The sequence below is a fragment of the Halichoerus grypus genome, chromosome 2 (assembly GCF_964656455.1).
Source record: "Halichoerus grypus chromosome 2, mHalGry1.hap1.1, whole genome shotgun sequence".
Lineage (NCBI taxonomy): Eukaryota > Metazoa > Chordata > Mammalia > Carnivora > Phocidae > Halichoerus > Halichoerus grypus.
In genome coordinates this window covers 130,581,671-130,597,055 of record NC_135713.1, presented here as the reverse complement: position 1 = coordinate 130,597,055, position 15,385 = coordinate 130,581,671, and the positions used below count along the sequence as shown (strand labels likewise).

Here is a 15,385-nt window from a genome sequence, read left to right as displayed (position 1 = left end):
ACAGCCATTAGCAAAACTTCTATAGGCTCATGTCTAATTTTCTCCTTCAATGCACAGATTGAGTAGACATAATTCGTTGTGAGCTCCTCCTCCTTGATATGAAAAGGAGCATTCTCAAGTTGCCTTATGAAAGTCTTGGACATTTCATCAATATTTTAGTGTTAAACTTTTATAAGAGCGCTAGGACTTATAATTTGTATATTTATATTCTATTAAGACTGGCATCAGCCACAGGAAAAAAAATGTAGTTTTGTCTTGATTATCTTTGTGTGCAGCAATTCATAATATTGTGCTAGACACACTGACAGGATCTTGAATTTTGGGCCAATATTAGCCTAAGGAGAATCTATTTATGAAAGAGTTTTGTGACCTTGGGCATACACTGAATTTCTCTGGATCACGGTATCACCACTTGTAAAATTAAGAGTCTTGGACCAGCTTCCTGCTACCGGCCATGTTCATACAAAAGCTGATGAATCTTAGGCATTCTGGAAGTTTATAAGAAAGACAAATGGAAACTATAACTCTCTTTGTAAGTTTGCTTGCCATTCAAGCTGCTTTCGTGGCTGATATTTATGAAAGAGAAGTAAAGCAGAGAGAAGATAAGTGACTTGACAGTGATCAGAGTCTGATGCCGAGCCACACGAGAATTTTCCTTGGTTGCCACCATCCTTTCCTGTCCCCATGGCATGCGGATCCTGAATTACCCTAAAAATGGCAGAGGAAGACAAGTACAGAGATGCAGGGACATCAGAAGAGAGAATGATGGATAATGTGAATGAAGGAAGTAGAATGGAGAATGGCCCTTAATTTCCTATCAATATGAGATTGTTCTTGAACCATTATTCAGGGTCAGACAGGGTCACGTCGTGAATAAAAGATCTGTCTAGATACCACAGGAAGTGGTATTGCTACTTCAGCATGTGGTACTTTATCTACTAAAACAAAGCCCTATTTTAAGAGTCATAAAGTTGGGGTTTGGGCTGTGGCTTCTTATATTTGCATATATATGCAGTTGGTGAGGAAGCGGAGGTGGGAGGGAAGGCTGCCCAAGTATTTTCTCCTTAATGTCCTGGCCAAATGCAACTTCAAATAATTATGTTCTTCCGCTTACTTATATTCCTTCAGCAATTTCCTCACATTTTGCCTCAAATCTTCAAAGCCTTTGACCATGTGGGCTTAAAACCATGAGGATGAAAGTGTCCACACTCTTTTGTGGCCATGCCTGCTTCGAGCCACGTCTGTGGTCACTCTGCATCCTGGTCTGGATTAGTGGTTCCGAACTGAGCAACCCTGGGAAGAATGGCATTTGAGTCCCGCTGTCCCTGATTATTTGAAACATCTGTACAGTGTAAATATGGAAATACCTTTTGCTCTTTCTTTCTTTCTTTTGTTCTTTCTTTCTTTCTTTTTTTTTTTATTAGGCGACATGCCCAGCACGGAGCCTAACATGGGGCTTGAACTCACGACCCTGAGATCGAGACCTGAACTGAGATCAAGGGTCAGACACTTAACCGACTGAGCCACCCAGGTGCCCCTACGTTTTGTACATTCTAATTCAGATTCTCAGTTTTGGGCAGGACATACCTTAGTTACTTGGAGAATCTAGCTTTTAATGAATGTGCATTTCAAAAAGCATTTCTTGCTCCATTATAGAGGTGGAATGTTATTTTAGAAAGACTATGGCTTTTTCACTGGGTGAAGATGATTTGCGTGAAATTAGGAGCCCTGACTTCTGGGTTCTAGTGTTGACCATTCACAAACTCGCTCTGTGATATAGCTGAGCCACCATAACTTGGGGGTCCAGTTATTTCTTCCATAAAAATGAAAGGATTTTAATTAGACCTCATAACGCCTTAAACTCTAACTTTCTGCTCTGTTTTTTAGTATAAAAGCTCTCTGGATCCCAAGATATGTGTCGTGCCCTGGAAACTTTTAGGAACCAAATGAGTGTTACAAACCTAAATTATATGGCCTGTTATGAAGTATTAAAAAATAGAGGAACGCTCTGTGTGTGTGTGTGTGTGTGTGTGTGTGTGTGAGTCCTTCATAGAACCTGGACAGATACAGTTGATAGGAAAATTTTCTAAAATCTTGGTCCCCTAGAAATTCTTTCCCCCATAGGATCTTTGTTCTTCTGTGTTTTCTTAAGTAAGAGCTAATCTTCAGGGAAAGGAAGGCTTGAGTTGGATTGCTCAGCTGTGCCCTAATGGTAAGTATCTCAGAAACTGAGGGTTAGTGCAATGACCCGGAGTTAAGAGAACAGGTGACATATGGGTGGCCCTTGTCATGCCAGTGGTGGGGGCAGAATGACTGTCATCATCCTTCCTACTTATAGCAGTATGCACCACTGCAAAGGATCTTCCTGAGAAAGAGACCGTGCAAATACATAGGCTTCCCATTCCTGTCCCCGTCCGCCTCTGACCCCATGTGTAAGGAAAGACTTAAGATTCTGACGATACCCACGTATCCTGCTATATGTCCGAAAGATATATTTTCTCCTTTTCCACTGTAGTATAATTTGACTTTTTTTTGTCTAAAGAAAATTGCCTTCTTTTGTCATTTATTTTATTTCAACTGGATTTTTTTCCTGCTGGTATTGTGTCAGGGGATTGGTCAAATCTGACCCATCAGCTTCTTCAATCAGTATTGTTGGTTAAAAGAAAGAAAAAGGCAGTAGGTCTCCCTTTCTTCTTGGGCTGATCAAGTCCTATTTTCTAGTTCATTTTTCTCAAATCCATCCATTCTTTGCCTGAGGTCTCATGAGGTGTTTGGATATTTTACCTTGAGTCAATCATACACCATGATATTCGGCGCCCAGTCCTGACATGGCTCTAAAACTCCTCACTCACTCGGTTTTCCACTCTGTGTTCCAGACAGTTTTGCCCACTTGCCTTTCCCTCTGCAAAGTTTCTTTCTCTGCCTTTGCTCCCAGTGGTTCCTCTGGGTACAACCTCCCCTGCTCCATCGACCCAACAAAATCTGCAACAGTGCGATCTTTTATGCCCACTCACCAGTTGGGAAGATTTTCTCAACTCTCAAACTTATTTGGTAACCCTCTTTTGACCCTAATCCCATTTTACATTGCTTTGTCATTACCATCGACACAATACCACTCTCGCGTTCGACTGTAAACTCTTTGAGGGCAAAGACTGCCTTCTCCAGGGTTTGCTGATTGAAAGAACAGTTGTTTGTTTTTCAGCAAAGCCTTTGAAAAATTTCTATGTAAAAGATGGTTAAAATAAGGACATGATTAGGACAGTTGATGAAATTTGAATCAGGTCTCTAGATTAGATAATATTGCATCAATGTTAAATTTTTTCATTTTGGTAATTGTACTATAGTTACATATGTGAATGTCCCTGTTCTTAGGAAATGCACATTAAAGTATTTAAAGGCATAGGGGCATAATTTTATGTACAGATTACTCTCAAATGGATAAATGTGTGTGTGTGTGTTTGTAAATGGATAGTGGTAAAGTACACATTACTCTCAAGTGGTTAAAGGTGTGTATGTGTATGTAAGTGGATAGTGATCAAGTAAATGTGGCAAAAGGTCAGCAGCTAGTGAGTCTGGGTGAAGGTCATTCTTTGTTGTATATTCATAGCTTTAAATTACTTCGAAATTATTTCAAAATAGTTAAAAGCAAAAAAATAATTAAATTTTATTTATTTTACATATAAATTTTATTTCTATCAGTAAATTTTTATGTATTTATTTCATATACAATTTATATATATTTTCAGAGATCATCATAGAAAACTAGTTCAAAGGCAGGAAAGGAAAAGGAGCATTTATTTGTAAATGAAAAAGCAACCCAGAGAAAAGTTTAGAATCCACCCGTTTAGTATTTTGTAAGTGACCAGTAGGCCCCGAGCACATGAGAACTCTCCAGGTTATCACGAGGCAGCTCAGTTACCTCAGAACTTTGTGGCTTAAGACAGCAAACGTGCGTTACCTCAGTTTTGGTCCGTGTCAGGAATTTGGGAGAAGCTCAGCTGGTGGCTCTGGCTCAGGAGCTCAGTACATCAGCAGGGGCTGCAGTCACCTGAAGGCTTGACAGGGCTGGAGGATCCACTCCCATGGCTGTTGGCGGGAAGCCTCCCCTGAGGCTTCACTTTGCTGCTTGAGTGTCCTAATGGCATGGCAGCCGGCTGCCTGCAAGAAGGGTGGTCCAAAAAGCAAGATGGGAACTGTGTTGCTTCTGATGACGTAGATCTCGAAGTTATACTCTGTCGTTTTTGCCGTATCCTGTTGGTTGCACGGTCTACTCATCAAGAAAGGGGCTGACACAAGGCAGGGATCGTTGGAGGTCAGCCTGGAGGTTGGCTACAACCCTAGGGTATAATTAGGGCTGCCAGAGCATAGTTGCTGAAAAAAGAAAGAAAGAAAGGGTAAATTTTATAAAAGGGATAATAGAGCTTTTTTTTTTTGGTGGAGGCCAAATAAATTAGGACTCCAGATGGAGAAGAATGAGTGGGAATGTTATTGAGGAATATGAAGTCATGAGAAGTTTAGGAAGATCAAGATGATTATATTCACTGAACCCTGGAATGAGAAGTGGTGCTTGAAGTTTCTTTTTCTTATAAAAAAGAGAGGTATTGTTTCCCCAAAAGGAGATAAGTAGACTGAACCGAGCAAATAAAACTGCAATTCATAATGTTTTAAGCCACAACAGCTGTTCTTTTTTTTTTTAGAGAAAGAGAGCCGAGCTGGGAGGTGGGGAGGAGCAGAGAGAGAGAGAGAATCTTAAGCAGGCTCCTCGCTCAGCACAGAGTGCAGAGCATGATGTGGGCCTTGATCCCAGACCCTGGGATCGTGACCTGAGCTGAAATCAGGAGTCAGTCACTTACCTGACTGAGCCACCCAGGCACCCCAAACATCTCTTATGAGTCTGTTCTTATGTCCCTCTCTTTGTTTTTCTGATATTGGGTGTTTTCACTTTCTTATTTTCATGATCAACATCAGAAGTTTGTTTTCTTAGTTTTTTTATTTTGTATTCTTTTATTTTACTATTATTCTTTTATTAAGTAGGCTCCACACCCAGCCTGGAGGAGAACATGGGGCTTGAACTCACAACCCTGAGATCAAGAACTGAGCTGGGATCAAGAGTTGGATGCTTAATTGATTGAGGTCCCCAGGTGCAGCAGCTGTCTTTGATATTGACCCTATGTTCTATTATTTCTCCCAGTCTCGCCAATTCTTACTTTCCCTTGTTTCCCGTATACTTCCCTTAGTCTACCCCCCCTCCAAGGGCAGATCCACCCCAAACCTGAATGCATGAACCTCCACCCCTTTCTTTGCCCCCAGTCCCTGTTCCCTTCGTTGGATTTTGCACACCCTCTCTGTGTTAATCTCCAAAACACTTCTTTCATCTAATAATGCACCCTGCTCAAAGACTTCAGTGTATCCCACTGCAGGCAAGATAAAACCATATGTACTCCTTAGCCTGGTGCTCAAGACCCTTTATCACTGAGCTCTGCCTACTTTTCTAGCACTGCCTCTCAGGATTCCTTACAAGTCCTCCTGCTCTCCACCCACAAGGCTTGGCTCCCACTTCTCTCTTTGCCTCATGGCCCCTTGCCATGGTTTTCATTTACTCAAGGCTTCCTTTTACCCGGATGTGATGCCAAGAACAGACCACAGATGTTGTAGTCATCAGCCAGATTGGTTCAAATCTCTGCTGTTCTAATTGTCTGTTTTCAAGTGAAACATTTAATCTCAGCCAATGAGATTACGTACATGAGGTGCAAGGCATGAGGTAGATACTCAGTGATTTCTAGTTCTTTTTCTTTTGAACGCTCCTGTTCATGTTCAACCTCTTTCATGAAACTTTACTGCTCACACTGGTTTTTCCCTCCTCTTAAAACTCTGGCCCTTTGTTTCTACGTTGACTCATTTGGCAAATAATAGTTTATGTAGAATTTTCGTCCCTAGTAGATTTTGACCTGTTGAGGCTGAGACCATGCCTTATAAGGCATCATGGTCCCCACAGTTGCTTGAACTTAGATCCTTAGTGAGTATTGTTTGTGGAATTTTCCATGTGCTGTGTGTGGGATTCCTAGGGGTGTTTTAGAGTACTTCCCAAAGTTGAGGACGTGCGGGTGATCAGGGTCCCCCTCCCCCCAAACTACCCTTTAATGCCACCTAGATAATACATGTGGAGCTGGCAGGTTAAGTCGATGAGACTGTACCTCTCTGTTCCCACAACAGCTTCTTCTGGGCTTAACCATGCCTGCCTCGTGCTGTATTGAAATGGTCCGTTTGTGGCCATTCTTCATGTAGCTGGTGAGTTTCCTCAGGGTGGCCCAGAGCCTGGCAGCCGCAGGGCTTTGCCTCGTTCTTGCTTGGTGTGAAGTGTCCAGTGAATGCCAAAACTGATATGAAACACTCACTTCCTGCTAATGTGTGGGGGATATTTTTTTTTTTTTTGGTTGCTTATGAAACCATTGTAAGTTTGTAGAATAGGATTTGGTAAATGTTTTTGGTGTTAATAGCTGCACTCATTTAACTTATATTCTCGGAGCCTTCCAAAGAATGCCGTGCGACTGCCCATATAAGATGATTTAATGTGATTCAGAAGAATATCTCTGTTGTGGTGTTTGATGTGAGCAAAAGAACATGAGGCTTTACTCATACACAACATATATGGTCCTTGCATTGCTTCAGAGAAAGAGTTATGCTTGGTTGAAGTCATACGCTGCTAGAATAACTAGCTTTGGATGGTCAAAACAGAAATCACAACAATGCCTCCCGGATTCTTTTTATCTGCAAAGTAGTATTTCTGTGGAAGTTCTCATCTGGGGTTGTTCCCAGGACAACCAGTAGTGTTATTCTTTTTTTTTTTTTTTTTTAAGTAAGCTCTACTGCCAATGTGGGGCTTGAACTCAGAACCCTGAGATCAAGAGTCACCTGAGTGTCTTTTGACATCTTTGATACCCCCAAGCTGGAGCTCTGATACTCTAGTCACAGGCCTGAAGCTCCAGGAAGAACACAGCATGCTCCTTCTGTCCCACTTGGGCAGCCTTTCTGAGGAAAAGCTAGTATGTTATTTACAGATAACATGATGGTGTGATCAGGGAAAATTGGTGGCTTTTGGTACCCAGAGAGGGGGTAGGGATTGTGGAAACGTGACTACTCTTAATCATGAAATTTATTTTCGCTTAGAAAACTGTGAGATGATTTTAGGGAAATGAGCTTGAGGAAAAACTGGGTGAGGGCACCCAAGTTATTTCTATGAGTGCACTTAATGATTCTAGGAAGGAAATAGATTTTAGAGGCAGAAAGGATTGTCTGGCATCATTTATCCCTCTGTTGTTGCAAAAATAAATTAGCAAGTCAACGCCCCTGTTATTTATTTCTCCTTAATACACTGATAAACTACTCCCTATCATCAGAACCTAGATTCATCCATTGTAAGGATTGTATTCAACCTGATTATTTATCGAGGTTTTTGTGAGAATAAGCAAAGCCTGCCTTCCTAGTAGGTAGCAAGAGTTAATCCTACCTGCTGTGTTTCTTTTTTCTAATAGGAGCACTTTAGCAATGCTAATCAGTTATACTGATTTTCTGTTTTGATTTTTCCATAATAATTAAGTGAATGATATGAAATGCAATCAAGTTTGGCACTAGGGGGTTCATGCAAATGACTCTCTCTTTTTTTTTTTTACATTTTAAATTTTGTTAAATGGAACCATAAGGAAAGTTATTTGAAGATGAAGACTGAGTGGGTGGGGGTAGCAGAACTCTTAATTTAGAGTTTTGAATATTTTCCAAATGTCTATTTTAATGAAGCAAATCACCACTGTGTTACCTTTTTTCCAATTGAAATAATTCTATTTTTTAAAGATTGTGTCTTGTTTTCATACGTGCTCCAAAGTGGAAGATTATAGTGTAAGACAAGATGGCACAGCTTAAAAGAGAGAAATGAGGGGGAAATGTGTTGAACTTTCTTCCTTCAGGGTAGACATAAAGGAAAAACTGTACCCGCATTTACTCAGCGAAACCTATAGAAGAATACAAATAAAGCAGGGAAATGGTATATGTAATGCCCTATCCATTTCTTACTTGGGTTTTTTCTCTCAGTGCCTTTTATTCAACAAGACAGAACAAAAGGAAGGAACATCTGTGTTTCTGAATATAATGAAATGTTGTATTTCTATAGTTTCTTACAGCTCATTGGCATGTCTGTGAAATGTCTTTTCCCCACACGGTATATAACATTTGAATTATTTTCTCAAAGGGTTTTAGCCTGTTTATGTGAGGTTGCATGATCCCTGCATCTGGAACTAGCAATTCTTTTTGCTTTTGATGTTTTATACTCTAATGCAGGTTATTTTAGAACTCAGTTAATTTTTTTATTTTAATTTGGAAAATCCTTGGGGAATGAGACCAGCTGATGTATATATACATTTTTTTAAATGTCTTTATATTTTCCCTTCTGTAAACACCTCCAGCAACTTGGCAATGCAGTTAGATTTTTCTGTATGCCAAATTTCAAAAGCAAAGGGGAGGTAACCAAATTTTGCTTTTTTTTTTTTTTCCTGCCATCCCCACAGAGAGGTTAAAGCCTTCATAGAGCTTCACGTCAAGTGCAAAGCAAGAAGGGCTACCAAAAGATTAACGTTAAAATTTTTACATTAAAGGAAAACACACAGCCTTTTCCTTTTTCTTGGCAGTTTGATTCATTGCTTGCAGCAATTTCTAACTTTACAGACTAAACATTTCTAATTGGAAAATGGATGGTTTGAGTCTAAGATGGTGACTCACGATATAAACTTTCCAATTTGGGGTAATTGTTGGTAAGTAGACAGCAGATTACTGCTGACTAGCACTCGTTTTGTCTTTGAGGAGAGAATGAAAGTTAATATATATATTTCACACTTCGCTGAAACAAAACACTTACCCTGACATAGATAAAGCAATGAGACAGGAGGTATTTGCCATGCTTGTTTGTTACAACTAAGTATATTAGAGGTTTGCTTTTTTTGATGAATGAGGAGAACATCAGCAGTGTATTACATGTCTTCAACTGTGAAATGGGGATCATAAAAACACCTTTTTCTTAGGTAAATGACTGTGAGGGCTGGACAGATCACGCACATAAAAGGTTCCACGCCCTGGGCCTGGCTCCCAGGAGCTGGTCTGGAAATTATTGCCTATCATCATCATCATCATCATCATCACTGTTCGTCATTCTTGTTAAGTGGAAAAGCTTCTTTGGTTATACAATGTTGAGCTTCAGATTTTACAACTTCATGACAAACACTGATAATTTGAATTAATTTATAAGCCCTATTTTGGCTACCCATTTATGCTTTTAATATTAGAATATATTTTGTGATGATGGAAACTTCCCTTTTTAAAGATTTCACAGCCTCTCATAGTGGCTTATAGTATCTTCTCGTTATCCTACACGTTCATGATATTATTTCCTTATCCTAAATCAAATGTTGTCTTTAGTTTTAGCCTTTGTGCAGTTAGACACAGGTGTGACACTTGTCACGATATACTTGATACACTTATCCTTATAAACAGCCTTGATTTTGAAGGATTGAGTACTTCTTCCCTTGATCTAGTCTCTTGACTTTGAAGGATAAACTATTTCCTAAGGTTAGGTTTTTGCTGCTATTGTTGTTTATTGTTTATTTGAAGATAAACTTACCCTCTACCCTTTTTTTTTTTTTTTTTGAAGTAATCTCTACACCCTGCATGGGGCTCGAACTCATGAGCCCAAGATCAAGAGTCCCACACTCCAGGGCACCTGGGAGGCTCAGTCAGTAGAGTGTCTGACTCTTGGTTTTGGCTCAGCTCATGATCTCAGACTGAGCCCTGAGGCGGCTCCATGTTCAGCAGGGAGTCAGCCTGAGGTTCTCTCCTTCTGCCACTTCCCTGACTCATGCCCAGGAGCTCATGCTCTCTTTCTCTCAAATAAATGAATCAATCTCTTTTTTTTTTTTTTTTTAAATAGGAGTTCTGTGCTCCACCAACTGAACCAGCCTGGCATCCCAATAAACTTATCTTTTTAAACCACAAGGTCATTATTCAATAAATTTTGTTCCCATTTGGTTCCGCGCCTTGTGGTGTAGAAAGTTAGTATAACTTCTCAAAATGCCAGCTCTCACCCGGAAAATAACTGCTTCGGTCACATAATCTGGCCTATTGTTACTAGTTTCCCTAGTTTACCAACAGGCAGGTCAATACCTGTTCTCTTTTTAAGTAGTAAGTGGATCAGCTATTTATAGTTCCGTGTCCATTTGTGCAATAATTATATAAAATCATTTTATAAGTGTGCCAATTAAACGTTTCCTTCTGACTAAGGGGTAAGTTCCTGGAGGTGAGGAGCTGGGCGTGAGTTCCAGGCACAGGCCATGCTGCTATTACACACCCGAGCTGGTGAGTGCCTGGCACATAGTATGTGTTCAATAAATGCCTGCCGATGACTTCGTGTGAGTACCTCCTGGGAACCTCAAACTTGACGTATCTGAACCTGATCTAACGCTTCTTCCATCCCAGAAGGAGAGGGCGTCTGTGCTTCTCATCTTAGTGATGGGCACGCCATCTACCCATGGGGCTCTTCCGGGGAGCACTCCTCTCTCTTACTCTCATATTCAGTCATCAAGTTCTACTGATTCAATTCCCAAAAGTCTCTCAGATTCGCTCACTTCCCTGCAAGGTCTGCGTTATCCCTCAGTGAAGTTCTCGGACTTGGCAATGGTGTACAAAACCCTTTGTGCTATGCCCCTGGCTCTTTCTTGGCTGAATTAATTTCAGCTCCCCAAAGTGTGCCTGACCCTCCCTCCCCTCTGGTTCCGTCTGCACGGAACATTCTCCTTCCTCTTGTATCTCCTTTGCGGGCCTCTTTTGCAAATAAGCTGCTGTTTGCTTTTCCGTTGTGTTCATTCTTCCTCTCAAGAACACCAGGTTGGTTTTCTCTAACACCGACCTCTAAACAGCCTTACACCTTTTTCTGCACACCTACGAACAAACCTCTGTAAGATGGCTGGTTTGTTTCTGTTGAGCAGATGGGGAAACGGAAGCACTAAATGTAGGAAATGTACATCATGATTATTAAATTATAGGCATCTTAATGGCCAGGGACAGAAATTGTGTCTGTATTTGATGTCCAGTTTTTGCACAGTGCCTAGGATGGAGCAGACCTAGCAGACGTTCCATGGCCATTGAGTGAATTATTGAATGAATCTCAGTTTGAGCCTGAGGTGCTTCTCTCTTGAGTCAATGGAGCTTCTGTTTCATCGTTTACCCTCCAGGACAAATGAGGCCAGATTCCTCTGTGAGCCCTCTTCTTCCAGAAGGGAAATATGCCTGGTGAGAGAATCTGGAAGTCTGTGTTGCTCTGAGTTGTTCGGGTAGATTCCTTTAATGTCGGCTGGCCTGGATGAGAAGGGCTTTTGTTGTGATGGCAATTAATGATGATTTGCACATTTTGGTAATTTACAAAATGGTGACCACCCTGCACAACACAAGAAATACCTCTCTCTTGGACCATGAAATCTGGTGACCCGTCTATTTAAACACATGGCTCGTTATGCGTGTTTCAGCCCTACCGACAACTGGTCCCAAATGGTTGTTGTACTGAAAAGAATTCTGTTTGGGTCATTTTAATGCTTCTCTAATTGGGATTTTTGTTTTCTTGTAGGTTGTTCTTCCAAAAAAAAAAAATGGTTATCTCTTTGAACTCATGCCTGAGCTTTATCTGTTTCTCGTTATGCCTCTGGAGCAGGACAGCATCATCCCTGAATCTTGAAGACCCTAATGTGTGCAGCCACTGGGAAAGGTAATCGTTTTGAGAGTAGTCTGAGAAGTAGTTTCTGATGTTTTTTTTAATATATTATCATTACCAGCCTGACATGTAAAATTAGACTTTGAGAAGAGATTATGAAATTACTTTTACGAACCAGTAGTTATATTAATAAATTAGTACTCTTCACCTCGGTCTTACAGAATATAAAGTGAAAGAACTCTGGTCTATTGATTCTAACACAGGAGCAATCATATCCTGCAGGGAAAATATTACTAGCTCCATTCACATGATCTCCCAAACATCTTCTCCCTGCTCTCAGTCTATTTTGCAATAATCTGGGGGAGCTGGACTTATGCATGGGAACCAATGCGTAAGTGGCGAAGGACAATATGGAATAATGTACTGAAGGGTGGCCAAGTATGGTACAGAAAAATTGGGCTGTATGTGGCCTGAAAAGGGCGATGTGATTTCTGGAGGCACTGGAGAGGGCGCATGGACATAGTGTCAGCTGAGATGCTCCTAAAGACCTGAATAAGACAAGTGGATAGCAGTGATTGAGTAGAGTTCTAGGCATGGAAGGTGGCTTGAAACCAGTGCCATGCAGACCGCTGAGGGTCTTGAGCAGCAAAACTAGACTCAGTACGGTCCTGAAGGAGGGCAAGATTGACGAGATTACATCAAAGCAGATGATGTCGTATACAGATTAGGGCAATGGACAGTAGGAGATGCAGAGGAAGGGACAACACAACAGGTCATTGTCAGAGAGCTTAGAGTCCTTTTTGGAACACAAAAATAGTACAAACCATCTAGTGCTAAGGCAGAATAGTCAAATGAGGTCTACACCGCTCTACTGTGCTGCTTGCATTTCTACAAAAGCATCTTTAGCTACAAGTCACATTGCGAGTGTCGGCTTTCCAGAGAGAAGGCGGCACCCTTCTAGTCCGCTCAAGCACCCCAGAATAATGGGTAGTTTTGATAGCTGTATGCGCCATTTCATTGAACTCCCCATCGCTTTTCCCTGTTCTCAGCACCCAGCACCGTGAGCAGCGCACCACAGGGGACACATCCAGCCAGGACTGTCGGCACAGGTCAAAATGAGCACAGCTCAGAGCCCTTCAGGCACAGCAGCTGTGTCACTCTAGGGGCACCCTAGTCCCTCACTCACAGCATTATTTTTTTCAGTGAGGGCTTCCCCATGTCTATGCGCAGTATTACAATCAGGGTAACAGAAACGTACTCCCTGGTCAATCCATGGAGTTACGTATCATTATGAAGCTTTAAGCTGTAGAGGAAATATGTGTATATAATCAAGTTCTATGTATCTGTGGTATTAACTGTATTATATAGAATTGAAGGGGAAGGACCTCCTATTAATTATCTTTATAATCGTCGCAGCACCCCCCCCATAAACATTTCAGCTACAAAGAGCATAATAACTATCCATTAAAGCAGTAAAGATGAATCAGTGAATACAAGAATGGGTACATATCACATTTGAAAAAGGGAGAAGCCACTGGTGGTTGAACTTGTGGGAGCATGAGAGCTTTGGAATAGAATCAAACTCGTAAGATACTGTGAAATAAGAATCAACACATCTTGGGGCGCCTGGGTGGCTCAGTCGTTAAGCGTCTGCCTTCGGCTCGGGTCATGATCCCAGGGTCCTGGGATCGAGCCCCGCATCGGGCTCCCTGCTCGGCGGGGGGCCTGCTTCTCCCTCTCCCACTCCCCCTGCTTGTGTTCCCTCTCTCGCTGTGTCTCTATCTGTCAAATTAATAAATAAAATCTTTAAAAAAAAAAAGAATCAACACATCTTGGTCACACATGGATTGTAGGATGTGCAGGAGGCAGCAAAGGTGAGATTTAGAACCTGCTCTCTAAAAGCGTGGAGGTGTCATATGAGAAAGAAAAGGAAGAGAATTGATTTGAGAGGGAAGAGATTAGTGTGGTTGCCCTGTCGTGTGCCTAAGATCGGTTTGAGAAATGGGCCCGGTAGTGTTTGGGAGCACAGAATCAGGAGTCTCCAGCATGATGAGACGTGAACAGGTGAACTCTCTGAGGGAAAGGCTGTAAAGAGAAAAGAAGCCAGACTTCAGGTAACCCAGCACCCACTCGTACGTGTACATTTTGTCCTGATTCTTTCCTCATTATTTGACGAAACTTGGCAACGCATAATTGCATGTTTTGTTCACTATGGATAATTCCCAGGGTCTAAAACCCTGCCTTGCTTAGGGCATGTGCTGGATAAATGACTGTTGATTGAGTACACTCACCTGACAGGAAATAAAATGGCTAAATATGGAAATCAGTGGGGGAATGGGGAGAGGGGACAGAGGGACAGGCACAGGGCACATTAGTCTCTAAACCTAATGCAGTTCAACCATTGCAGAAGGAATTAGAGTAACCTCTAAAAGACTTACTAATGAGGAGGGAAAAAGAGCGAGAAAGAGAAGGGACATAATGGGGATTTTTTTCTCCCAACTGTATTTTTTTTCCTATGACCTTCTAGAAAGAAGGACTGACAGCCATAATCTTCTTATTGATACATTTCCTGTTTTAACGCCAGATAATGATTCTTGGAAGAAATGTAAAAGAAAGTGCAATAGTTGTGACAAGAATGGAGAAAGGAATATAAACTAAAATGATCAAACAAGGGTGCAGGTGACACATTCTGTATTTTCAAAGCCTGCTTGAATGGAAATGGGGAGAGGAAGATGAGTGTCAAGGACAGAATTCCTGGTGGTAGGGCTGAGTAGGGCTCATTGGAGGCTTGCCTTATCTCAACCCACCTGTACCAAATGGACTCAGCTGGAACCTTGCGTCTCACAGTGGCAGTCTGTGGGGCTGTGACTTGAGCCCTGCCTGGGCACCTGCCAGAAATGCAGACTCTCAGGCCCTGCCCCAGGCCTGCTGAATCATTAGTTTTCAAATAAAAGGAGGCCTCATTTTAATGCAGCCATTGTGGTTCTGAGAAGTCGTACAGAAAATAAAATTAAGGAAAATGAAATCATTTAAAATATACAAGGGGTGCTTGCTATTAAAGGAATCCCGTGCATCAGCCTTTTGGAAATGGATAATTCCATGAATTATCTGTTCCTTCTTCATATCACCTTTCCCTGGTCTGTGAGTTTACGTGTTGGCATCTACTGGGGTTTCTGCTAAAGAGAGCACCAAGGAAGAGAAGCCATTCTTTGCCCATCCCCTTGGGGGTGGAACACAGAAGTGGTAGTAATTGAAGCAGCGAGTCCTGAAGCGAGCAGAGATAAGGAATGATGATTATTATCATATCTGATTAAAGTAACAAGATCATTTTGGCAGATAGAATGTAATGAACCACTTTGGAATGTGTCCAAGTGATGATGGCTTCCCCACACCCCCTCCCCCCCCGCCATTCTTTGACCTTAAATTAAATCTTGCTGGGGTTTCTCCCCGGATGATATTTAATAGGTTAAAGTCCCGGTGATGATATGTTTTCAGTGTCTTTGAGAAGATTAAACACACAAGCAGGAGGTGAAGAGTTACACATCTCTGTGGTGAAAATAGTGTAGAATTGAGATCAGATTCCCTTTATACCACAGTTTGGCACCAGTTGTTTGCTTTAGAAGCTTTAGATGTTCTAATGAC

At 41.5% G+C, this 15,385-nt stretch overlaps 1 protein-coding gene across 2 annotated transcripts in view; it reads left to right on the top strand.

The window, feature by feature from the left end:
- The window catches only part of MEGF10 (multiple EGF like domains 10), a 159,412-nt gene that overhangs the window by 29,504 nt on the left and 114,523 nt on the right, over positions 1 to 15,385 (top strand). For both annotated transcript variants that reach the window (XM_078067557.1, XM_078067556.1), the window contains exon 2: positions 11,660 to 11,797. In XM_078067557.1, the coding sequence (XP_077923683.1) occupies positions 11,682 to 11,797 (116 nt within the window). In that variant the 5' untranslated portion in view covers positions 11,660 to 11,681. The remainder of the gene's footprint in view (positions 1 to 11,659; positions 11,798 to 15,385) is intronic.